The following is a 27,182-nucleotide window of genomic DNA, read 5'->3' on the forward strand; positions in this document are numbered from 1 at the left end:
ACCTCATCTCTTGCCTGGACTATGGAAATTATGTCCCAGGAGCTCTCTCAGGCTGAAATCTCTCACCCCTGTAATAATCCACACATCTGCTTGAGTTATTCTGCTACAGTACAGATCTGATGTTACTCCTCTGTTTAAAACTCTGAATACATATGAAGGAGTGAAGGACCAAGAACCACAAGGACACTCCTAAAGAAGTGACTAACCCCACTAGGATTAGAATTTATTAGGAGGATCTATTTTTGTAATGGCACAGGCATAACAGAAGTTGGCCAACGGAATAAGAGAGCCCAGAAGCAAACCTGTGCAGACAGGAAACTCTGGTGGTCAAGAAGGTGCCTGGCTCAGACCTCCCTGCAAGAGAAGCTGCTGCCCGGAGTGTACTCAGTGGAGAGCCTCCAGGTCTTCTCCAGGAGAGAAGACAGCAACTTCGTCTCCACTGCAGCATTCACGCAGATGCCGTGCTGTCTCCCAGGCTGCTTTCAGCCTGTCACTGAGATGGCAGAATTACTGGAGCTGGGCCATTCGGGCTCAGCACGGGAATTTTTCTAAGGGGCACTCTTTGCCCTGGGGTGCCCCGGTTGCCTAGCCAAGACTTTCTTCAAGTCACACAATATCTGAGGCGATTGCTAGCCAATCCTTCCTTCCTTCTCTCCTTTGACAAGTGTCCAACCTCTGTTGCGGGAGTCCTGGCCTATTTCAGTCCCCTCCTCCTTCCATCCTTTACAAGCTTCCCTTGGAGCGTCTTTTGCATATCTAATCCCACTTTGATGTCTTCCTAGAGGACCCGAACTGCACAATGACAAAGGGAGCATGTCCCATCAACTGGGGGCAGGGGAGAGCTGTTCAGTAATTGCAGTTAAAATAATGGTTATCTGGGTGCCTGGGTGGCTCAGTTGGTTAAGCGTCTGCCTTCTGCTCAGGTCATGATCTCAGAATGCTGGGATGGAGCCCCATGCTATCAGGTTCCCTGCTCAGCAGGGAGTCTGCTTACCCCTCTCCCTCAGCCCCTCCTCCCACTTGTGCTATCTCTCTCCCTCTCTAATAAATAAATGAAATCTTAAAAAAAAAAATGGTTATCCATATGGAAAAATGTGAAATTGGATCCTTACCTTACATTTTTATAAAATTCCAAGCGGATTAATGACTTAAATGTCAAATACAAAGTTTAAAAAATTTTAGTAGACTCCGTGGATGAGAAGCTCTTAGAATTTATAATTTAGGCTTAAGGTGGGGAAATACTTCTTAAATAAGACACACACATACGCACAATAGATCTGACCACTTTAAAGGCATTTATAAAGAGAAAAAAACAATTTATGAACTGGGAGAAGATATTTGCAATATAAGTGAGAAAAAATTAGCATGAGAATTCATATAAGGAGAAAAGTACACATAACCTCATAGAAAAACAGGCAAAAGGTATCAACAGGCCTTATTCAGAAAAGGAAACACACATGGCTAATAAAATATGGAGAAATGTTCAATCTTACTGATTAGGTAAATGCAAACTAAGACCACACTGAGCTCACACTTAGATTGAAAAAAACGTAAAAAGTTTGACAAAAGCAAGTGTTGAAGAGAATGTGGATCCAGTCATAAGACCTCCTACCAATGCTACTGGGAGTGCAAATCAGTGTACCTACTTTGGAAAAAATATTTGACATTATCTTTTAAAACTGAATATTCACATACCCTGTAACCCACAATTCTACTTTAGCTATAGATCCAAACAGACCAAAGAAAGCTCTCATGCATCGAAAATGGGAGATATGCACAAGTATGTTCATAGCAGCACTGTTCAGATTAGTAAAAACCTAGAAGTAATCCAAATGTCCATCAATGAGAAATCAAAGTGTAGTATATTCACACACCGGAAATCATGAAATAGTGAAAATGAATAAGCCACATACATAAAATATGGCTGAATCTTACATTAGGCGAAAAAAAATCTCAAAAGGATACAAAAGCACCTTTTCCCCTTTGTAACAGACTTAATTTTTTTTAAAGATTTTATTTATTTATTAATTAGACAGAGAGAGCACAAGTGGGGGGAGGGGCAGGCGGAGAGGGAGAAGTGGGCTCCCTGCCTCGGGGCTCAATCCCAGGGATCGATCCCAGGGATCACGACCTGAGCTGAAAGCAGACGCTTAACCGCTGTGCCACCCAGGCACCCCCAGACTTTAGTTTTTTAGAGCAGTTTTAGGTTTACAGAAAAATTCTGCAATAGTACAAACTTCCAATACACCCTCTCCTCCACCACAGCATACAGTTTCCGTTAATATTACCACCTTGCATTTATGTGGTATGTTTGTTGCAACTGATAAACCAATACTGATACATTATTATTTACTAAAGTCCCCAGTTTACATTAGGAGTCACTCTGAGTTGTACAGTTCTATGGGATCCATCAAACAGTATCATACAGAATAGTTACACCACAGTGAAAATGCTCTGTGCTCCACCCATTCCTCTTCCCTCCTCTGCCCCTGGTAACCATACATCTTTTTATTCTCCATAGTTATACCTTTTCCAGAATGGCACATACTTGGAATCACACAGTACGTGGCCCTTTCAGACTGGCTTCTTTCACTTAGCAATATGCATTTAAGATTCTTCCATGGGCCTTTTTGGCTTGATAGCTCATTTTTTTCTTTCTTTCACTGAATAACATTCCATTGTCTGAATATACCACAGTATATCCATTCACTTATCGCAAGACATCTTAGTTGCTTCTAATTTTTTGCAATTATGAATAAAACTGCTATAAATATTCATGTGCAGATTTTTGTGTGGACTTAAGTTTTCAACTTATTTGGGTAAATACCTAGGAGCTATGTTTAGCTTTGTAAAAAACTGCCAAAATGTCTTCCAAAGTGGTTGTTACCATTTTGCACCCCCACCAGCAATGAATGAGACTGCCTATTGCTTTACATCCTTGCCAGCATTTGGTGTTGTCAGTGTTCTGGAGTTCAGCCATTCTAACAGGTGTGTAGTGGTCATATTCTTTCTTTTTGGGGAGGGCATACTCTTTTTTATTATATTTAAAACAGTTAAAAATACGGTGTATACACACTTTATATATATATATATATATATATATAGTTGTGTTCTGTATAAACATGTATATGGAGTAAAAAATTATAAGAAGGAGAACAAAAAATGGTGAAGATTTGTGATTATGTTCACCCCAGGTGAGGGGAGGCAAGAGGACCACTTAGTGTGGGGGTGGGGAAGGCAAACCATATTTGGTTGTAAATTGTCATTATAACTTTCTTTTAGGATGGAGAGTTCACAGCTATTATTACATTAAAAGTAACTAAATTAATAAAAGTGGGTTGTGTGTGGTAGGCTGAATAACGGCCTACCAAAGATGTCTATGTCCTAATCCCCAGAATCGGTAAATGTGGGAGGCGGGGAGGGAAGGGACTTTGCTGATGTGATTAAAGATGTTGAGTTGAGGAGATTATCCCTGTCCAGTGTAATCAAAAAGGGTCCTTCTAGGTAAGAGAGGGAGGCAGGAAGATCAGTCAGAAAGAGGTGTCAGGATAGAAGCAGAGGTCAGAGAGGAAAGAAGTTGCTATATTGTTTTTGAGGATGGTGGATAAGGCCAAAAGTGAAGGAATGCTGGCAGCCTCTAGAAGCCAGAAAAGACAAGGAACCCATTCCTCCCCCAGACTTCAGAAAGAACCAGCCCTGACGATATCTTGATGTTAGCCTAGTGAAACTGATTTTGGACGCCTGACCTCCAGAATCGTAAGATAATAAATTCCTATTATTGTAAGGCACTAAGTTTGTTACAGCAGTAATAGGAAACTAATACAGTGGGCCAGGCATGGATCAATTATTAATTGGATTACGATAAATCCAATTCTATACCTAGGTCCAATGAAAGCAAGCAAACAAACACCCTTGAATAACTCCTCACTGCTTCAAAGACAAAGCTTAACTCGTCAGCTTGGTACAAATCCTTCACAACACAATTCTTTAAGCCCACCTCTCTCAGCTCTCAAGACCCCTACGCCATGCCTTTCTCTCTTCTCCCTCCCCAAATAACTATGTACTTTAACCCTGGATCCTGGTCTCTGCGTCCTTTTGCTATTCCCACTGACTCTTAAGGGGTTCAACTTCCTTGCCATGGAGTCTATGAAGCTTTCCAGGTTCAAATCCCCCTCCCCCTCAGTACATGTTGGCAGAGCCAACTCTTAAGGCACTGTTTAACTGGGACCCTTAAGGTCGGGCAACAGATTGAAAAATCTTATCACCACCCTTCACTAGGTGTGGGTAGAAACTCAGTAACATTCTTCTAAAGATGCTGGGGGGAGGGGTTGGAATCGCACCGTGACTGCTTTGGGGGGGGGGGGGGGGGCGGGATGCTACAGGGCTACAGAAGCAGTTTGAAAATAGCTCCCTCCATTCTCAAGCAAGACTTCATTTCCCGTCTACATGATGGAGATCTGCAAACACAATCTGAAGTCTGTGCACGTCTCTGCCCAAAGATTTTTTTCCACTCCAAGAATTAAATAGGGGTTGGAGCGCATTATCACTGCACCTTACACTGACTCGATGAGTCATTTTAATGAAGGACTGCTCTACTTACCATCTTATCCGATGAGATAACGGATGGGGAAACCTTTGAAACACATAAAGCAATCTACAAACAGCCTACCTAGGCCACGAATACCTATTTGCGGGAAAACACGCCCAAAAGACACGGCCGGACCTTAGGAAGCCAGAAGGGACCCAGCGAGCGCAGCTCCCACTTCAGCCTGGACCCGACGTCCACCACCGCCCCTCCAGCCCGTCGCGCGGGTCGGCGGTTGATGACCACGGGTCGGCTGTTTTGATGAATAGAGGAGGGCTAGAAAGGCCAGGTGACTCGGACACCACGCGGAGCCAAAGCAGGGATTCACACGCAGTTAAAGAAACCGCTCTCAGGCTGGACGAAGGCGGAGCGGTAGCACAAGCGGAACCAACTGAAGAGCCTTAAAATGCTCCGAGCAGTCCTAGGACAGCCCCCAGCGCGAGGCACTCTGGGACTTGTAGTTTACTTCCAGATCAGCGTTTTTTCGACCCCGTCTCACCGCCTTTCGACGTCGCTTTTATTCTCTCCCTCTCTTTCCAGCACGCCGACTTCCTGGTCGCCGCACGTCCTCACGTATGACTACACTACCCAGAAGTCTCTTCTTCGAGATCCAACGCGCCGCGGGCGCCGGCCGTCTCCTGTGGACTACAGTTCCCAGAAGTCCTCTGGAGAAGCGCTTCCTTCTCTCATTTCCAGGACCACAATTCCCAGAACCTTCAGCTTCACGGCGGTTCCCTTTTCACTCGATCTCTTCTTGAGCTGGCTGGGCTTCAGCCGGCCAGCAGGCACTCAGCGGCGACGTGATTCGTCGGGACTGGGCACAGGGTTTCCTTAGCGGCCTGTTTTTTTCCCCACTCAGTTATTCCCTTTACAGGCCGTCGCGGCTGGCCCGAGCGGTGACCTGGCGGGCCGCGCCTGCGCTCTGCCCCGTTTCCTGCCTGGCTGGTGGCGGTGGCCATTTTGTTCATCCTCCTCCTCCTCCTGCTCCTCCTGGTTGGAGCGCAGTGTCCGGAGCGGGCTGGGGGGAGAGAGCCCGAGAGCAGGGTTCGGTGGCTTTTCCTCTGTCCCCAGCCGGTGCCCGGAGCCCCCCTCCCCTTCCTCCCCACCCCCTCCCCTCCCCAGCCCTGCCCTCCCCCTTGTCCCGGGATCGCTCCGTCGCACCCACCATGATGGAAGACGACGGGCAGCCCCGGACTCTGTGAGTACCCGAGACGGGGGTTGCCAGGCGCCGAGAGGCCCGGGCACCGCGGGACGCTGAGGGAGGGAGCAGGAGAGCGGGGCCGAAGCTGGGACTTACGGCGGCTCCCTGGCCGGGGTGGCGCGGACGCGAAGTGCATTCCTCTTCTGTCCCCTTTTCCTTGGGAAGGAAGCCCTCCCTTCCCCCAAACACAGTCACTTCCTGGGGTCTGGGGTTTGTTTCGACCTTTTCCTCTCGCGCCCTTCTTTGCACACCCTTCCTAGGCCGGGTTTCTGCACGGCTGGGGCTGTCAGGCCTGGGAGAGCTCCTGCTCCCCCTCTGCTGTGGGGGCCCTGGACTGGGCCGGGAGCTGCCGGTCCCCACGGGGGCAGGGCCTGGGTGGGGGTGGGACTGGGGGTGGGACCGCAGCCTCGTGCCCCGCGGGCCCCGAGGAATTAGCGCTCTCGCCCTGCACGTCCCCAGCTCCATCGCTCCCGGCTCTTCTCCCAAGCTAAGCTCTCCGAGGAAACTGGACACACTTCCTCCACTCCAGCCCTTTCTCTCTTTCTGCCCCACGTGCCCCCGCCCACGCTGTCAGAGACACTCGCCCAGCGCCCGCTACTTTTGAAGTGCAAAAGGGATGCCTCTTGCCGCCGGAGCATCTTTCCCTTCTTGGAAGTTTACTTTGAGCGCTACCTACGCTAAACTGACAACCAGTTGTTAAACTGCTTTTGCTCTTTTGGTGTTACCTCCCCCTAATCATTTGTGCTTTGAGACCTTCAGAATTGGATAAAGTGATACCTATCCACTATTCGGTGTGTGTCTTCTGAGCGCCTTTTCTTCTATCTTGCTGTTGCTTTTTACCTGAAGCCCGATCTAATGAATGAATTTCATCTTCCAACCGCTTATTCGAGTTTTCCTTTCTTTCCTAATGAAGAGTGATGACTCAGCATTTGCATTCCTTTCCGGATAGTGTGGCACTCCTTTCTTTTTCCTGCATTTTTAAAAAAAAGTCTGAGTAATTTCTAATTAAATGTTTAAGTTGGCCACCTTCGGTTTTCCTAGCCTCTGGAAGCTCAGCACACCTACCTCGAGTACAAGGAGTCAGATCGCTGCTTTGTTTTCTCTTGCATCTGCCTGGTATTGATATGATCATAGTCCACTTGGCTCTGCTATCTGTTGGGGAAATTACTTTTTGGGGAATAGAAGAAGGTGGATGGGTACTCAGGAAGTTTGACTAGCTTCTCATCTCTTCTACCAAAGTCAGCTCAATAAAGAAGATAGATACCTATTTACAATATTGATGCAGGTTTGGTTTTTTTGTTTCGTTTTGGGGAGGGTGGGAGGTGGGCTTGCCTTTGTATTCCTGTTTTTCTAATGTCTCACTAAAGTATTTGCCATCCTGTTTTGAGAATTTGAGGCCAATTTAAGCACATCAAATGCTTCAGTGAAAAGTCTGTTTCGGAGAACTTTTATATTTATATTTTGTGCTGTCTCCCATTACTAACTTTTTCCCCCAGGAAAGAGAGAATTGGGACAATTTGAAATCCGCCCTTTAAGATGTGTTTAAGCGAAGGTTTGATAGTTAGCCATGTGTGCTTTGATGGAAGCATCTGGGAAAGTTGAATTTAGTGCCTAGCTAGCATGTATTTAACAAAGATAAAAGTTACATTGTATCTAAACATCTGAAATGTCATCATTGCATCATAATAGCTACTGAATAATTGGTAAATTCTCATGGTACCTTTCTCATTAACTGTTATCTGTCTGTTCCTTAAGAAGAGGAATTCCTGGTTTTGTCGGGCTAAATAATATGCCATTTCACTATCTTTAAGTCATATAACTGTCTTTGCATTTGCCTTATCTTCATCTCCATCAGACCTTGGACCCTTCTCCAGTAGACTAATGAGTTAACTTTGTCACTTCTTAACCTCTACTTTCTCCAATCTGTTCTTTCTCTGAAACACATTTAAGTCCTCTACGTTTACAGTTGTTTAAGAATGTGACATGTGTACATGTGAGTAAAGAAACATCTTGAGCTTAGTAGTACCTGTATGTCAGTACATGTTTACTGTTCTGTCTTCCTTTTTCCTTTTCCCACTCTTCTCTACGGGAAGGGTTTTTTTTTAGACAAGGACTGCTACATCTTCCTAGGTCTTACCCCTGCAGCACTTAGTTCACTGCCTGGAACACAAGAGGTACTCAAATATTTTACAATGATTATACTCCTTTTCATTGAATTAGTATTAAGTTTATTTTTTTTAAGTCCTGATTAATGTAAAATTATGAGCAGACATGACTGTCATACATGGTGTGGTCTGTTGACTTTTATATATTTTTTAAAACCTTCAAGTGTGGAATTTTGATAAAAGTGAATGTTTCAGAATTGGGATTTCTTGGTCAGATTTTTAACAAATATAATGCATAGTATAGTTTTTTGTAAGCGTTCATTTTACATAATTCCCCTCAAAGTGTTCTTTTAGGTGTAACATGACCAAAACTTTGAACGTGACTTTAGAGGTTGACATCTAGTAGGGTTTTATTTTGCTTATTTATGGAGATCTTTTATTTTACATTGTGATCTGTGGGTTAGGTTTTCACGTGGCTAGTATGTTTTAAAAGAATGTACTCTTAAAGCTTATCTTAAACTGTTTCCTTAAAATGCCTGTGTGTTACTAGTGAGGTTTTTTTCCTGCAGACACACACAAGCTAAGACATATGGTTCTATCATCAGAAAACAATATGGTGTTTATAGCCTAGGTAGGTCTTTAAATATTCATTACCTACAGTATTACTAATTTATTTGATGGTATTTAAAGTGGTATAGAATTGCTTTGATGTTGAGCCTAAAGTTTATTTATCCTTTAAAGGTCTGTTTTCTGATGTTCTTTGTTCTTATTTGACATTTATTTTGGGGTAATATGTATTTGATAACTTGTGATCTTAAAAAACACGAGATCATGCTGTGTAATCTGGTGTTGGAAGTAAACTGCCAGACACTGACCTTGTGGGACCCACATTTCAGACTTGTGTTGTGGGTAGCTTTTGCTTGCAGAGATTTGATCCATAGTATATCTGAATCTATAATACAACATTAAATTATAGTGGTGTTCTATTGTAGTTTGATTAACTTTCTTCGTTTATCTGATGCCTCAAAATGAGTAGGACTTGTGAATCTGGGATTATACCATGTTACGCAATGCCATCCTTTAAGGCTGTTCTTTCTTTCTGATAGAGGCTGTCAAAAGGAGGAAATAAAGCAGTGATTTAGAATATAATCTGAGCATCTGAGGGCAATAGCAGAAGAAACTGTTAGATCCCGTTATAGAATTGACTACCTATATGATGGATTTGACTATATTGTGGCTGTAATTAAGCACCTTGGCCAATTTAATCGTATTCTCTGTTTCTTTAAAATGTGTGTGTGTGTCGATATCCCTTATGTAGGTGGTCAAGTCACTTATACCCACCCTGTATCTTTCCTCCACCTTACCTCCTTCCTAAAATGAAATACTTACAAATTGATCAGGTCATTAGAGGCCCATTGAAGGATATTGTTATAAAATCTCCTCTTAAATAGGAACTTGTCAAGAACAAGAGCAAAAATGTTGCTTTCATGGAAATTTAGCAATAGTTTCTTGTGCAAAAGTGCATGTAATTAATTTCAACCTTGGTAGGGCTACTCTTTTCAGAGTGAGAGCACAGTCAGTGTTGAAAAAGCTTGATTAGTCTTCTGAAAGGCATGAGGTTCTTAACTTAAAATTCTGCCCACTTGGACATAGGAAGTAGTTTGGCAATGTGAACTTTTGCCGACTGTGAAACTGCCAAGTTTCTAGTCTCAAATTGGATTTTAACCCTTACGTTAGGGATAAAAGCATCATTTTCCATTTTTAATGCTTTAGTTCCTACAGTTCCTGTTCTTAGAAGACAAAATAGACCTAAGGTATGCCTTTTTTTTTTCTTGAGTAAAAAATTGTTTTAGAATTTCTAAGTGTTTACTCTTTGAATTAACCTCTTTATACAAGAATTTGAGCCATTTGTCTTTTTCTGTTATTCTGTATGTTCAAGTAGAAATTTTATACTTAAACACTAGGAACTTTAGAATATATTGACTACTTCAGAAGGGAAAGAGTGAAGTGTAGAAACTATAATTTAGAAAGAGAAAATATACTTCAGTGTACTGCCAAGAGATGATGTTCTTTCCAGGTCAGGTGTTGAAAATCTGCCTTAAATATTTTTGTTAGTATTTATTTTGGGACGTTATGGTAATGTAAGGTACTTAAGCTGTGTTGTACAGTATTTTAAAAGCTATAAGAAGTTTCTCTATTGAATATTATGAAGGATGAAGGCATATGCAAATGAACGAATTACAGAACTCGAGTAAAGGAAAAGGCAGTCAGATTTGGGTAAAGTTTAGGTGAAATTATATGGTGAATTACATCCTTTTTATTCTAGTAAATTAAGATGTTCTATGTGTTGTTATGGAAGACTTTTTTTTTATATTATTTTTGGAATTTAGTTTGCTGCTTTACCACTGAACTTTTAGTTAGAGATATTTGAAAAATAGGAAACCTTAAAACTGGATTTTTGTATTTCATGACATTCTAAACTTAGATTACCATTTTGCTCTTTAGCATCAGTGCTTGAAATGTAAATTGCTATATCTAAATGTGCATCTAGAAATTCTTCAAAATTTATAGCTCACTCGAAAAAGATTGACTTGGAATAAAAATCCTATTAAACAGTAACAGCTTTAATTGTGACTTAGGTGTGGAAGGTAATTAATGCCCATGCAGCTTTTTTCTGAACAAATACATGTTTAAACACTAGTGCAAATTTAAAACTATTTAAGTTATTTAGATTTTATTATATAAAAGTGGTGATCTATTTTTAACTTTGTTATTAGTGTCAATATGTGAAAATCAGTTTTATCCATTCCTCTTCTATTCTCTTAGAAATGAGTTAACTAGCACTTTGGGCTAAATGAATATAACATTTAGGAGACCAAGGTCACTTGTTCATTTACTTTATAGATAGTTTTACCTTGTACAAAAAGAAATTATTCCCCGGATACAGGCTCATAAATCCCTCTGAGTTAAAAAGGGACAGGCAGTTGTCTGGCGAGCTTATAATCCTATAACCTTTTGCAACTGCTGGAAAAAGTGTGTCATTCCATGGCCTACCGATGGGTCTGCTCTACTTTAATTATAAGAAAAAGATGGCATAGTAGACCTAAAGCCATTTTCCACTGGCTTCGTCTTCTATTTAAGTAACATTGGACTTGTGGTTCAGTTTTAGTACAATGTAGATATTAGTACCCATTGCAATGAAATTCTTAGCTGAATTGGGAAATTGTTGCTCATTCTTGATCAGATAATTTTTTTACACTTTACCTTTCTCGGTTTATTTTTCCCTTTCAGAATGTTCCAGCTTATACCAGTTATGTATTTAATATGGTAACCATAGATGCAAGGCATATTTTGGTCTCAGTACTCAGTTTCCAGTTATTATATATTATCGTTGGGAAAATAAAATTTATGTCTTTTTAATTTCCAGGAGAAGCTATGTTAAATTTTATAAATATTGTTTGGTTCGTGAGGTTGTTCACAACAAATGTGTTTTAGGAATTATACACTGAGTACCAGAAAGACTTAAAAGTTTGGCAATTTATTGAGCTAAATTAATACAAATCCATGGGACAAGAGAAACCAGGTGGTCGTTTCTGGGTGGTGGTGTTCTTTTCTTTTGAGTTTATCTGTATTCTGAATTTCTTAATACAGAATACATCCATTCAACATGTAACTTAAAAAAATAATCCCAAATCTTTAAATAGGCATGGTGAAAAGTGTACCTATATTTGTCTTAAATTTTCTCTGAATTTCTGAAGAAATCTTTATATTTGCTTTTTTATCTACATAATGATGCATTTTGTTGATTCTGATGTGTTTTAGACTAGGAAATTTTATTATTTTGCCCTGCATTCCTAAAACAAAGCAATGAAGATAGATCATCGATAAATCTTGTTTAGCAAGACAAAACAGAACCTTCCAATCTCTGTGTGTTTTGCTAACTTTACTGTTTCTTTGTTTGTGTAATTGCTTTTGTTGCGGGGGTCTAAGATAAACTCACCTTATGTCTAATGTGTCTTTATTGATCAGGTGTTATAATTAATCAGTATTTTTGGTGGTATTTATGTGCGTGTGAGAGAGACACACACACACACATTATTTTGAATTGTGTTGTACATCCAGAAATTGTAGTTATCTGGAGACTGGTTTTAAATTTTTATTATTTTTATTCTAATAAGATGAGACAATGATATGTAGGATACAGAATAATAATGCTTTTGGGGTATGCAAGGTCACATTGATTTCTTCTTTATAAAATGTTTGAAGTGATACTTTAGTGGCCTAATTTAGTACCTAAGAACACTTGCTGCTTTCCTAAATAAGGGTTAATCTTAACTTGCATAGGATTAGGCTTGATTGGAAAAAAATTTATTGAAGACAGAGGAAGTTAAAATGAAAAAAAAGGTATTAAGCAAAGTGATAATGCATTAGAGACAGAGCTGAAGGGAAATTGCTGATAATGTATTCTTTTTCTTCTTGAACAGATACGTAGGTAACCTCTCCAGAGATGTGACAGAAGTCCTTATACTTCAGTTATTCAGTCAGATTGGACCCTGTAAAAGCTGTAAAATGATAACAGAGGTAAGATCTTCCCAGTTCCATGTGCTGACAGCGTGATGTTTAACGTTGTGAGATACAGGAGTTGATTAGTATCATTTTAAAATATCATTTTAAGCCTCAAGTTATTCTGATGGAGAGATTCATGTTTGTTGTGTTGACTTATTACTTTGGTTTGGCAGATAAACTAGGTTTAGAATGGAGTTTTATTTGAGAGGACAAAGTTTGTGTGCTGTTACTCTCACATGGTCATTCTTCAGAATATAGTTAACTTTGAGTGATTCTGCTTGTAAAAAATTGTTAGCGCTTATCTCAGGGTTGAGAAACTAGGCAGTATTTCCTACAATTCCAATAAGAATGTTCCTGATTCAGATGATACACATTTAAAGTGTAGGAATTGGTGTAGTAAAAGAACATTGGGGTCTTACGTGCGTGGTGTTGCACCATGCACCTTGTGTATCTCCAAAAAAATACTAATAACAGCAGCTTTCCGTAGACTGGACTTAAATTGTTAGGGTGATCGTTTTATTTTCCTTTTTGCAAAGAAAACTATCTTTTTATACTCTCCTGATTAAGACTGTATAGCAATGCCCAAAGACTTGTGTTTCAGTTCGTTCTCATTTTCCTTTTTCTTTATTCATCCACACACTTCTTAGACTGTTTACTGTGTACCAGCTATTCCGGTAAGTGCTAGAGATACACTACTGAATAAGACGGTTCTTAGGACCATAGAATTTTATAGCCTACTGAGGGAGACAGAGGAGTTAGCAGGCACTAATAACAGAGGATGATAAATGCTGTGGGAGCACAGAGGTCCAGTACAGGCTTGGGTCAGGGGAGGCGTTATTGGAGGAGTCAGTGTCTAGGCTGAAACTGAAAGGATAGCAGTGGAATCTGAGGAAGAAGGGATTCCAGGTGAGAGAATAAGGTTGATCCAGTCTGGTAGACAGAGAGAGCAGAAGTGCTCATGAGAGGAAATGGAAAGGTAGAGACCGTAGTGTGGTTGGTGTTCCGAATGGGATTAGTCATGAAAGATGCCAGGAGATGAGGCAAGAGTGTTCGGCAGGGGCCGGAAGCTGTGCAAAGGAGTTTGTGTTATACCCTGTGAGAGGAACTGTGTGAAAAACTTGTAAAGCAAATTGGCCTTTTGATCTTCTTTCCTAAATAATAATAGTTCTCATTCTGTTCCAGTAGCTCTTCTTTCCTTCCTGTCTTTGATTATTCATTTATTCATTCATTCGTTCTTTCATTCATCAAAAATTTACTGTGTGCTAGGCACTATTCAGAGCTCTGGGGATCTAGTGGAGAGCGAAAGGGAGGAGACTCCCATGAGTTACATACTATTGAGAATATTGTTAACAAACAAGTAAACAAGATAATTGCAGATAGGGATAAGAGCTGTGGAGAAAATAAAGCAGTTCTGTGATGGAGATTGGAGGGTTGGTATTTATACAGACTAGGTGGTGAGAGGGAAGATGTCACCTCTTTGGTCTGAGACAGGAATAACAAGATGGTGCCATCTATGTTTAGAGTTGGAGGCAGAGGAAATGGCAGATACAAGGGCTGCGAGTTGGTAATGAGCTTCGTGACTTCATGGAACCAAAGACCAGGATGGCTGGAGCCTGGGGAGTGAAGGGAATTGGTGGAAAATGAGTGTAAAGAGGCAGGCAGGCAGGGTTCAGAATCACCTAGGGAAGTGTGGGCCATGACACACAGTTTGGATTTTACTGTGGTTGTGGTGGAGTTTTAAGCAGAGTAATGAGGCACTCTGATTTGCATTTTTAAGATTATTTGGAGACTGTCACAGAGAATGGATTGTAGGGGGCGGGAATGGAAAGAGGGAAAGCAGCTGGGTTTATTTTACTAGTCTAGGTAAGAGATGATGGGGGCTTGTTTTTTAGATTGGTAGGTCTAGAGGTAGAAATAGGTATGTTTGGAATATAATTTAGAGGTGAAATCAGTAGGACTGGATTGGCTGGGGGACATAAGGGGAAGGAAGACATCAGGAAATGTACTAAAGATTCTTGTTTGTAGTTGTGTAGATGGTAGCGCTGTTTATTTGCTCAAATGGGCATGACCAAGGGAGTTGGGTGGGAGGTAGTGGTGGGAGTCAGAAGAGCTGTTTTGGCAGTGTTAAACTTAAGGGTGCATTAGATATCCAAAGGAACGTTATATGTAAGTAGTTGGATAAACCGAGAGACCAGTGCTGATGATACCAGCTTGCAGTGGTATTTGAACCTATGGGACTAGATGAGATCTAGTTCCTTGATCTAAAGAGAGTGCTGACGGAGAGAAGTAGAGTAGTCTGGGTCTAAGCCCTGGAGCATCTCAACACTTAGGGTGACATTTAGAGTTTGAGTTAAGGGGGAACAACTGCCTTCTGAAAGATCCTCCAGTGAGAAAACCAGAAAACCAAGAGGCTGTGTGGAATTTAAAATGGAATATTTAAAGGAGGAGGAGTCGTTAGCTAAATTCTGCTTGAAAGTCAAGGTGACGACAGAAGAGGGATCACAGAGGTGGCAGAGGGGTCACTGGTCAGCTCAACACAGTTTCATTGGCCTGAGAATGGGGTCTGAGAAAGTGGAAGAAGTTGTCTAGAAAATTTTTGAGAAACATTTTAATAGTATTTTTTTTAAACTTGTGTGCACAATCAGCGATTTGTGGGGAGAGGATTTGAAACGAATTTGTATAACATCCATATTCTACAACTCCTACATTCAAACTTGTATATAGCTGTAAAATCCCATATTTCTCTGTCTTGACATTTATGTCATCCAACAAAAAGTGTTGACAATACTTATTAAGGTAAGGACACGGTTGATTTTTAGAGTGTCCCTTGGTGGCATAAATGGGAAGCTTCCAAAGAGCATGCAGTCTAGTACAGACTATATAGGTGTTTATTTTCCTTTCCATAAATTCCATTTCAGTATATGAAAAATGCTTTTTTCCCTTAGTTTTGTGATTTTTTACTTTGGATACTGTTTATCTTAGACTCTAGCTTTCTCTGTATACTCTAATGTTATCAATTTTAAGGCTAAAAAATTCTCTGACAGTTGGGTTGTGACAAAAATCAGTGGTGTCTTACATGAAGTGCAGTGTGATGTGAGTGTGTGTGTGTGTGTGTACGTACATGCATATGTTCATACGTTGAATGGGGTTGGCCTGCTACTATTAGGTAAACTTGAAGTCAGTCTGCATGAGTTAGGGTAGTTTACTAAAGCCTGTTGTTCTCATGGATCTACCATTGGATCCCTGTATGTCTTGCTATAATTACCAGTGTTTTCTGTAGAGACCATCAGGGCAGAAGAGATAGGAGTAAAATGAAAAATTGACTAGCATAGTTTTAGCTTGCTATTTACCTTTAAATCCTTTCTGTAAATGAATGTTATTGGTAAATGTTAACTCTTGTATAAGAGGAATTTAAGTGCATGTTTTTCTTTGGAATCTTTTCTCCGTTTCCTTTCTATACCTCTTAAGAACAGAGTTCACATGGCTACGGTAGGATTTTGTATGAGAGCCCATAGTTTTCTTGTCAGTATTAATGATCACACTTTTTTTCCCTCAAGGAAATGCCTTCTGGTTGCTTCGCCACTATTGTTTTAGACGTCTTATTTTGGATTTTTCTTCTAAAACTTTCCTGGAATGAAAAAACAGTGGTTGTTGAAAAGATCTTTATTTTATCTGGTATTTTGTACCCCTTGTAAGTGCAACTAGAATTCGACATTTTAAAATAGTATTTTTTTTTTTAGGGCATTTTACATTGAACAGTGATGAATGTTTTTAGCCTTATGCAAAAAATGTATTTGTACGGTTGTGTAGCTCTTTGATACAGGTTTCAGTTTTGTAAAATTCATTTCCATTTTGGTCATTAGTTTATAAAGTTGCTATAAATTAGGCCGTACTTTCTGACTGTCTTTATAAATGTCTGTTTGCAACTCCTGTCAAGTATAATATTGCAGAATATATTTAATAAAGATTTCTTATATTGGTTTTTTTGTGATATAAAATTGTAGCTTTGTCCTGGAATATTTTATTCAGACATATTTTCAGAAGTTCTTTTCTTGATTACTAGCATATTTCTCTGGTCTTTGAAGACTAAATTCAAAGTATATAGACTCTCCTGTTCATTAGGTTAGTTTGAAAGATGGGGAGTTCGTTTTAATAGCTAGTTATAAATTTGAAATTTTTCTGTTTTTATTCTCATTCTTTACTTAGGAGTACATAATCTCATCTCCTATGCAGTACTCATCCTAGTTTCCATCATAAGCTATGTTTGTAAAGTTGGTTCATTTCTGTATTTTTTTTTTTGTCATGGGATATAGTTTATGAAGGATTATGAGGCATAAATAGAATTCATCCTTTTGAAAATAATGTTGGGAGAGAGAAGAGCTGTGGTAAGGAGTGGTCCTTAAGGTTTTGTTTGGTCTAATATAAACTGCTGTTTTATATTTAACATATTTCACCAGAATTCTATATTTTATTTTGTTTTAATACTGATAGTCATGATTCTGTACTGCTTTGATGGTTCTGTTTGAGTTCAGCAGTATTCTCAGGTGCAAAGTCAGGTGTAGCTGTAAATCTTATTTTTATAAGTGTTAGGCTTTCATAAGCTTATGCAATCTCACCTTGTACATTCCTAGCTGTCAGTAATGTTTTTTCCTGGATTTTCTTCTCAGCAACCCGATAGCAGAAGGGTCAACTCTTCTGTTGGATTTTCTGTTTTGCAGCATACAAGCAATGACCCATATTGCTTTGTGGAATTTTATGAACACAGAGATGCAGCTGCTGCATTAGCTGCTATGAATGGGAGAAAAATTTTGGGAAAGGTAAGATTATAGAGTGATGACTCCTCATGAGTATATATTTTTGCATGTCGAATTAGCTTGTGTGTGTGTGTGTGTGTGTGTGTGTGTGTGTGTTTTAGCTTGTATTCTTTTTAGCAAGTTTTTAAACAAATATTCAGCTCTGCCAAGTGACGGTTTTGCTTTATTCGGCCTAGTGTTTTTACAAAAATTATCCTGTTTGATAAATGATTTAATAAGTGGTAAGTGTTATGGTTCATAATGACATGCCTAATAATTGTATTAAATATAATCTTTATTTTTAGGAGGTCAAAGTAAACTGGGCAACAACACCAAGTAGCCAGAAAAAAGATACTTCCAGTAAGTACTCCTGCTGCATTTTACTGTGGAAGAGTTCTGAAATTATCCCGGCAGCACTACCAGCTTAAATAGGGTTTTTCTTCCCTTAGTGTTGCCTGAAAAAGGCTTATTAGTAGCTGGCTTTTTAAGTATTTGATTACCAAATGCTTTGATTTCAGATCACTTCCATGTGTTTGTTGGGGATTTGAGTCCAGAAATTACAACAGAAGATATCAAATCAGCATTTGCCCCCTTTGGTAAAATATCGTAAGTATCATAGTCAATACTATATTCAGTAGTGATAGGCAAAATTGTATATGATTAACTTGTACTGGAATTAAGATTTTCTTTCCCTAGTTAGTGTGATTTTTTTTTTTTTGGTTTGTTGGTTTGTTTTGTTTTTTTGATTAGTAGATGTTGTTGAAAATGTTAATGTCATTTCAATGTTTTGGGGTCTTGTTTTCATCTAATCCTGTGTATAATATGTTAAAATTTTTTAAGTGATTCTGTTTGTTATCTTTGAAGCAGATGTTTGGGTGGTAAAGCCTATTATAAAGTCCTACTTTCTGTCAAATGTTTTTAAAATTCGGTGGTTAACCAAAAGTGAATGTGATGTATACTGTGTATTAAACTTTTATAGGAAGAGTTTATAAATTGGGAAAAGTAGGTAAATCCTTGGATATATTGCGGTTAAATTGGAAATGTACATGTTTAATTATACTGGTAAATGTGTTTTGATACTTTAGCCGAAAAGTAGTACTATTATAATACTAAAATGTTGCGTTGTCTGAGCCATAAATGTGGGATTAATTAGTAGATGTTTTTTTGTTACTGGTATTTGATTCTGCTAGTGAGGGCCCAAATGTGGTTTGATTTTTAACAAAGTTTATGCTCAAATCTCATTGTATGTTATGTGATCTAGTATAATGGAAAATTAAAAGTGGTTTTATAAGTTTTATAAAATGTTTATCACAATATGTCTTTCTGATTAAAATCCGTATATTTTATGTGAAATGTTGTAGTACTGCTTTACAAGAATATGTTTCACCTAAGAACAACAATATTTTTCTGTATACAATTTGTTGTTCTGTAGATTTATTTGAAAGAAAGATTTAATTCTTAATTTTCTGTTTTGATATTTGCTTTGCTTTTTAATCTTTAAATGTGGTAAGTAGTACTGTTTTAAAAATCAGTATAAAAAATAATACAGGTTGCTGTTTTTCAATCTTTATTTATACCTGAGACCTGCAGTTTTTCTAAAGTCCAAGTCACAATTAAAAGTAATAGCATTCTGGTTATTTTGCAGAATTGCTCATAAGAATGGACAGGATCTTGAAGGCTAACTGCAAGGAACTGTGCACACTGGAACTCAGTTGTAGATTTTTTTCTCATTTCTATTTATTCTTATTATACATTATTTATATATACATATTTTAGTATTTACATTTTAACATTCTATATTCAGTGGAGTTCTATATTTCCAATCATTTTAACTTACTCACTAAAATTTCTGTGTAAATTTGTTGTTTTCGTACTGGTGTGCTTAGCATTGTTGTTAGTTTTTTATTCTCCTTTCTTAAATTTCTGAAAATGTCAATTTTTCAAAATTTACAGCTGCCCAAACTCCAAAATGATGGTAGAGAATTGACCAAGAAAAATAAAGAAATCTGTTAACAGGCCATGTATGCCTTTTTAATTCCTATTTTTACCTCTTTTTCAATTTTTTAATATTTCATATATTTTGTATCACTAGGCAGAAGACATTTAACTATTTAGAGATTGCATGGTAAAGTAGTTAGCATTGTTACAGTAATTTATAGAACCAGTAAACCTTAGAGGACACTAGCCAATAGAATATTAGAAAAGGAAACTATTGTTCCTATTAATCTTCAAATTTGAGCATTTAGTTTAGAAAATGCAGGCTATTTGATTAGGTTGCATGTTTATTACATGTTTTTGTCCTACTGCTTTTTTCTAACAGGTAAAGAAGCGTTAGGGAGAGTTCAGGAATGGCAGTAGTTAATTAGGGCTAACTGGAATTTTATTTAAAAAAATGCTCACAATACAGTGTGTGTGGTTCCTTTTAGTTTTTATTTTGAGGATGACTCTTACTTCCCTCATTTAGCTGTGCTTCTTTTCACAGGGATGCCCGAGTAGTTAAAGACATGGCAACTGGAAAATCCAAAGGCTATGGTTTTGTATCTTTTTATAACAAACTGGTATGTTCTTTCAACTCAATGTAAATTTAATACAAAATTCAGTCGTTAATTATTGGAATCTTGAATATTCTTATATGTTGCCTACAACAGCTTTTATGTAATTTTGTATGTTTTAATAGTAGAGTGTAATTGTTTTCTTGGAAATAGCTGGAAAAAGATAGGCTGATTATAAGAAAGAGTATCATGGTTGCATTTATGCATTGGTGAAGGTAAGATGTGTTGGAAGTCAAACTCAAGATTAGGACATACAAACTTACCTCAGAATTTCGAGGGAAGTTAAATTATATTTAGTCTGAACCATGAAAATCTCAGTTTTAACTTTTAAATTATCATCCATACTTTTATAGCTAGGATATTAATGATTACAGCAAATTATGTAAATGAAAATTAAAACAATTCATCATGATTTTTGCATGTATTCTTAAAGAAAGAGGTACCAAAATGTCCATAAGCATTTGCATTAACTGTAAGATCCGATAATAAAGTGGGCTTTGATAGTAGCATTTTAGATCAGTTTTAGCAACTTAAATTACCTACATCTTATTGCAGTGGCAAAAGAAAGGCTAGGAGCTGTATTCTTTCTTTGCTTAGATTCATTGCAAATTCACATTAGTTGTGATAATTAAACTCATTTTTATTGGCAGCATTCTAAATCTTAATGCAGAAGTCTGTCTTAAAATGAATTCTTAGTCTTGTGTCACAATCATAATCCATTGCTACTGGAATGTAGATTTAGGGGCAGGTAATTTAGACCATAGTATTGGGAGTTTGTTACATTTCAAATCAGCCATTAAATTAAGATATTTGTGGGATTCTTGCTTTCCCTCTTTTTGGTAATGAGTGGGGTTATGATTTTTTCTTGCATATTTGAATTATGATCAATTTCCCTTGATGCGTAAATAAAAATAATTTTGACATATCACCGGAGTTCAGATCATTTTTTTGTGATATTAGTTCAGTTTTGTTTATTTAGGAAGCTTAGTGAATTCATTCCCTATACTGGTAAGATTTTTTTGGAGCCAGCGGTGCCAGAATTTTATTTCATTTTACAGGGTCTTATATGCCACAATTTTCCTTCCTATGTTTGTAATTGCTCTTTCTTTCTCTTTTTTCTCTGTAGGATGCAGAAAATGCAATTGTGCATATGGGAGGTCAGTGGTTGGGTGGTCGTCAGATCAGAACCAACTGGGCCACACGTAAACCACCTGCACCTAAAAGTACACAAGAAAGTAAGATGTGTCTACTGCGTATGTTAAAATTATGGATACATCACAAAAATCATGAAGTAATATAATCTTAATTTCTTAAAATTTAAATTTTATTAGCATTGTAAGTCTCATTTCATCTTGAGTTTAATTGTCTAATATTAATTGGGCTTTGATAATTAGTATATTTGGAGCTGTGAGCCAGCTGATTTTATAGATCGAATCATGGTGTCAAGAAAAAAATTCCATTTTCTCCCCCAATGAGGTGTATCTTTGTACATAGTTATCGGTTTGATACTACTGTACAATCATCAGCATTTTTCTTTTCTTTCTGCATATAGATAACACTAAGCAGTTGAGATTTGAAGATGTAGTAAACCAGTCAAGTCCAAAAAATTGTACTGTGTACTGTGGAGGGATTGCCTCCGGGTTAACAGGTACAGCGTATGGTTTTCTCCTCCCCTTCTCTGAGGAGCTTTATCACTCTTAGTGTCAGTTTCATGAGACTTAAGTATTTTATTTGTGTGTTTTTGTTTCTCAGATCAGCTTATGAGACAGACTTTCTCACCATTTGGACAAATTATGGAAATAAGAGTTTTTCCAGAGAAAGGCTATTCATTTGTCAGGTAAAATTCTGCCTACAGGTTACTCTTCTATTTTACCCATTCCTTTCAGTTACGTTATTCGATCCCCTCCGGTATCAGCCTTTGTTGTTTTAGTAGTTCTTTGCAGTGTAGAACTTTAACCTACCTGCATAATGTACTTTAGGAAAATATCAAGTTGACAGTTATAAACTAATGAGTTTCTATTAGTTACCGTGTAAGTTCTTCAAAAAAAGAAAAAAAAAAAGACAAAAACCCTCGTATCTTCCCCTTTTAGATTTTCAACCCATGAAAGTGCAGCCCATGCCATTGTTTCGGTGAATGGCACTACGATTGAAGGACATGTTGTTAAATGCTATTGGGGTAAAGAATCTCCTGATATGACTAAAAACTTCCAACAGGTAATTCAATTTTTCACAGCACTTTTTAAGGTTTCCATCTTACATATCTACATAAAAGCTTTAGAAACTCTGTAAAATAAACAGAAAATAAAGCATATAGCTGCTTTCAGTTTATTTTATTAATGCTTTTTCAAAAGTGATTATTTTGCGGTATTAACTGAATCTTAATACTTTCTTTCCACAGGTGTCACCACCCCAATAAACTTAGACAATGATAAATAACAGAGTCCTATTCACATAAGGGTGCTTACTTAGTTTTTCTCTTCCTTGTCTCCCACTTTCTTCAAATACTGTGTTTCTTACTTATTCCCTAAAACAGTAATTTGCTTTTTTCTAGGTCGACTATAGTCAGTGGGGGCAGTGGAGCCAGGTTTATGGAAACCCACAGCAGTATGGACAGTATATGGCAAATGGGTGGCAAGTACCGCCTTACGGAGTATACGGGCAACCGTGGAACCAACAAGGATTTGGAGTAGAGTAAGTTGTTTGGGTTTTTCCAGTATATAAACAGACATAGTTTTGACAAAAGAAATCAAAAGTGTGTTTTTCTGGGGAGAATCTATTTCAAGTAAATTCATCAGGTTATTCGACATTATAAGTGTTATAGAAACCTTATGAAAAATGATTTATAGTGCTAAAAATTTGCTTTTTATTACCTGGGTGAAAGGGGAGGTTGGGGTATCATTTGGTGTGTCCTATCTCTGTAAGCTGTTGGTAGAATTTCATTTACCTTTCTAATTTTATCTCATTTATTTTTGCATGGAAAAGGTCTTTGTCTAGGTATGTTTAGAAATTTAATGATTTGTGTCTGTTGGCTTGTGTGAGAAGTCTTAAGAGATTTATGTGGTACAAAGTAGCTTGCTTTTTTTTTCCTTTGTTCATAGAGTGGGTTGGTCCTTTGCACCTTTTTCCCCAGGCCAGCCCAGATCTTTATTTTTACCGGTTCCTTCTTCCTTCTCTTTCCAACATGAACTTTGTGATTTTTAAATTTCTTAAATTGATGTACTGTGTGTGCAGTATATGATAGGTAGGTGATCTGTCATTTTTTTAAAATCAGTTTTGAGATGTTCTTCAAAGAAGTCATTGCATTAAGTTGTGATTATGTTAATAATTTAAGACTAATGTTGGGATATGTATTCTGCATGTGTAGATTTGTGTCATTTATTTCTTTGCTCTTTGTTGTGGGTGTGTTGATTTCTTGTTGTCTATTCTATGATGGGGCTCTGCTTGATGTTTTTGTATAAATATATGGATAATTTTTTCTTTGTGTTTGCTCAAGATTTTTTTTTTCCCCCCAAGTCAATCACCTTCTGCTGCTTGGATGGGTGGATTTGGTGCTCAGCCTCCCCAAGGACAAGCTCCTCCCCCTGTAATACCTCCTCCTAACCAAGCTGGATACGGTATGGCAAGTTACCAAACACAGTGAGCTGGGACTCTAAACACAATTGTAATTCATGATAGCTTCAGTTTCCTGTGACACTCTGAAGACATGAAAGTAGACATCGGAAAATGAAAATATTTATTTTAAGAATTGAAATGTTTGGAACCTTTAGCACAGCTTTGCTTTGGTGAAGGACACATGTCTTCTAGTTCTGCCTTTTTAAGTTTTTGTTCATGATGGATATGAACATGATTTTTCTTTGTGTACAAAAACTAAAATAAAGTCAATAAAGACAATTCTGACTACAAATTTTGATATAATAGGAGAAATGGGTAATACATTTTGATTCTTAGATACTATTCCATTTTTATCTTGCTGTTCAGTATTTTAACTCACTGTGTTTTTAAAAGAGCAAAAAAAGGGAGGATCGTGGAAAACTGGGAATCACATATAAGTTCATCCTGAACCTTGATACTCCCCTCCCCTCCCCCGAGGTGGACCACATTCGAAGTCAGCAGAAAAAAGTGTGATACTGAGAAGAAATTGCATGATTTTGGAGTCGCTTTGGAGAAAATGCTTATTTTATGCCTAAAGAAACTGAAGCCAGACTGATAAAGAAATTTTACAAACTAAATAAGGAACAACATCTGAGTTACTTGAGCGAATGTTGGTGGTCCACATTAAGACATGTTTTTTAAAACTTTAAAAAGTGTTGATTATTAAAACTGTAGTAAATTACATTTCATTTTGGGGGGAAGTTCCAAGTATGGTGTTTGTATTAAAGTCAGACAGTCATACTTGTGCTTTTACATGAAGTTTAAATGATATACATTGTAAATATTGAATAACTACAGTGTTTAAAAAGCATGCTTCAACATAGAAGTAGCAGCAATGTAATTATTTGAAGTAACACTTAACACACTCCACTGCATCGAATGCAATGGATTGATAAGAATGTTTAAGACTGACACTTCCAAGGTTGGCTACTATGTAAAATTAAAATTATACAAATTATTATACAAAAAAAGCCTTAATTTTAATTTCATACAAATCTTTGATGCATTAGTACATTTTAAAATGTCATTGGAAATCAGATTTCTTTTTTTTTCTTTCTTTACATCACTTGGTATGTAAATACCTTGATTAAAACCTTGTAAACCTATTCCAAGGTTCCTATAAGTTGTATAGTACAAGTGTTTTTAAAAAAAAAAATATCTTGGGGTGTTTTTTAAAATTAGATATATTTTGCCCGAGAATTTTTTTAACAAGATTGCTAAAACATCTTATTTAGACAGTTTGATGTACCAATTTATAATTGGATATTCAGCTTAAGTAGTACACAGAGTTGTGACTTTTATTTTTATTGAACTTTTTTTCCTCGTGGGTGGTGTGCATGGGTTGACACGCCTGATCAGAGGCTGACTTGTATGTGTGCAGGTTTGTCAGTGAACCGGTTGGGTAGATGTAGAAGACTGAAGTTTGCTTCTGAGGTATTTTTCAGGCTACGTGGATAAAATCTGCCTCAAATTTCTATCCTAACAAGGATGTAAAAGATCAAATCCTATGTATTCGAATTCTGACAGCTAGAGGGCGCAAATGCTTAGGCGGCGTATTTGAAATATTGCCTTGAGGCCTGGGCGTCAAAATGAGAAAACCCTTTACCAGCAAAGTAGCAAGATGCAATTAATACCCACAAAGTACTATTTTTTAAATGTTTACGGTCTTACAATTAGCTTTAAAATAATGATGGTTTTATAAATTGGTGACTACGATAATTTTGGTATAATTTTTCTTCTTCCCCCATTTAGGAAAAAAACAGTCAAATGTATTAAACATGAATATTTGCGGGGTCTGAAATTCATCTTTGGGCCAGATTTGTTACGGCACTTTAGTTTTAACCACAGGAGTCCTCTGTGACCCTCTTCTGTATAAAAGTTACCCTTATATCTTTGTTTATGGCTAGTGTCCTTGGGGGATGTTATGGAAAAGTTACTTTATATTTTATAAGGAGAACACTCAAATTATATCAGTTATGCCTCTTAGTTTAAAATTTCTTGAATATATGTGAAACTTGAACAACTAAAGACTTTTTCTTAATATATCAATATTCTCAGTTTGCCTTTTTTGGTCTGCCGGTAAATTAAACAGCTTATTGCAGTAGCAGCTAACTATAGCTGCAGTGTTTTCCTGGTTGTCTGTTCTAGGATTTCATAAAATGATCCAGACTAGTTCTAGCGCCATAGTAAACCTATTACTGAAGTGTCCTTCGTCTCAATCTGAAAGAGAGAAAGATTTCATGATCAGTTAGTGGAAGTTATTTCATATTAAATGGTTTTTTAAATACAAAGCTACTTATCCAAATGAAATGCACCATTTTAAAATACAATTGTCAAGCTAACACAGACTCAAGTCTATTTTATAACAAAGTCAAGTCCGTGCCATGTTGATCAGTTTAAGCCTAAGAATCGTTGCCTTTTCCGTGTTCGTTAAAAACAACAGCGGAGATTCTTTGGCATGCAAGACAATGTTTCTTATTTCTGAATTATTTTGAGATTTATTTTGGTGATGTGTTCCTGACTGCCATTTTCTTTGCTCTAATAATCTCTCTACTAGTATTTCCCCCGTACCGTTCCCACGTGATTTTCATGTCTGCCGGCAGTGAGAGGCTAAAATGACTGGCCAATAAGCCAAAGCTGTAAACCACAGTTGAAGTAAGTCTTTCAATAAAGACTAGACTATCTGATAAGTGGCTTTTTCTTATTGTCGTTTATTACTTAATTATTCCTTCCAGGCTGCCATAAAATAAGCAATTTTGTTTTAAGTAAGTTATTAGTAAGGTATATGGAATAAACATACATTTAGGATCTATTTCTATGTTCTGTGTAAGTGTCAAAAGTCCATTAGCTTTGTTGAATCAAAATTTTTTTTAGTTAAAATTTATTTTCTGGATATGGAACAGTAGAAATTTGCATCCTTCTAAAAATGTGTGCTCTACTGAATATTAGTATAGTAAAATTTCATTAATTTAGAGTCCCCAGATAATGGAAACCATTGTTTTACCACATCTGGGTTGATCTTTGGTGGTATCTGTGAGTAAAGTTTGCACTCAACAAACAAAAAAAATAGGAAAAGAATTTATCTATAGGCACTTTTCTAGCAGGTATGCCCAAATTAAATCTTCCTGTTTGTTAAAAATCAGCATTTGGATTCCTACTTAATACATTTTACACCTTGATATTACATTTTTAGTATGCATTGGAAAGATGCAAAAATGATTTAGACTTTATAGAAGCTTTCTGTTAAGTGGTCCAAATGAGCAGGTTTACTTACATATGAATTCTGATGTGTAGTAATAAAGTGTCCTACTTACCATGTCCAAATAGGTTACTATGAATTAGATTGCCTTCTATTCTATTTTGAAACAAGGAAATTATGTGAATAATTACAACTTCAAACAAATGTGTTAATTAGTACAGGTTAATAGGAAATGTGGGCTCCAGTCTACTTAAATGGATCTACTTTGACAATTAGTACAGAGGCTAGAAACTAATTCACAAGGTACTTTGTGTAAATATCTCTTTTGGGGGCAAGAATGACTTTGGTTTTAAAATGGCCTAAATGTGAAGAAAGTTCAGTTTGTATCTAGGAAATAGAGGAGGGGTGGGAAAGTGTATATAGTTGGGAGGTTTTTTGTAATCTTGGACAAAAGAGGCAGGGCACTAATAGAAATTGACTTTTCACTATAGTTAGGATTTTATTCGAGGGAAGAGAGAGCTTACTCCACA

General features: G+C 37.5%; 1 protein-coding gene and 1 long non-coding RNA gene across 8 annotated transcripts; one reads left to right on the forward strand and one right to left on the reverse strand.

The window, feature by feature from the left end:
* Window positions 1-2,785: 2,785 nt before the first annotated feature.
* LOC130542981 (uncharacterized) lies at window positions 2,786-6,176 on the reverse strand. Its single transcript, XR_008957935.1, has 2 exons — window positions 5,751-6,176; window positions 2,786-5,603 (listed from the first exon to the last, which is right to left on the reverse strand). It is a non-coding gene; the product is annotated as an uncharacterized LOC130542981 (long non-coding RNA).
* TIAL1 (TIA1 cytotoxic granule associated RNA binding protein like 1) lies at window positions 5,512-26,143 on the forward strand. 7 transcript variants are annotated; one of them, XM_026494252.4, is made up of 13 exons: window positions 5,767-5,783; window positions 8,461-8,522; window positions 12,376-12,472; window positions 17,125-17,274; window positions 17,556-17,610; window positions 17,769-17,856; window positions 19,733-19,808; window positions 20,929-21,037; window positions 21,355-21,450; window positions 21,555-21,639; window positions 21,893-22,016; window positions 22,354-22,493; window positions 23,316-26,143. In XM_026494252.4, the coding sequence occupies exons 3-13, from the start codon at window positions 12,461-12,463 to the stop codon at window positions 23,440-23,442; spliced, it is 1,062 nt and encodes a 353-aa protein (XP_026350037.1). In that variant the 5' UTR covers window positions 5,767-5,783; window positions 8,461-8,522; window positions 12,376-12,460; the 3' UTR covers window positions 23,443-26,143. The 7 variants fall into 7 exon arrangements, with proteins under 7 accessions (XP_026350035.1, XP_026350036.1, XP_026350038.1 ...); XM_057308229.1 differs by having other exon boundaries at window positions 5,768-5,783; window positions 17,176-17,274; XM_026494250.4 differs by lacking the exon at window positions 8,461-8,522 and having other exon boundaries at window positions 5,512-5,783.
* The last annotated feature ends 1,039 nt before the right edge of the window (window positions 26,144-27,182 follow it).

Source organism: Ursus arctos, unplaced genomic scaffold (genome assembly GCF_023065955.2).
Source record: "Ursus arctos isolate Adak ecotype North America unplaced genomic scaffold, UrsArc2.0 scaffold_7, whole genome shotgun sequence".
In the NCBI taxonomy this organism is placed as follows: domain Eukaryota; kingdom Metazoa; phylum Chordata; class Mammalia; order Carnivora; family Ursidae; genus Ursus; species Ursus arctos.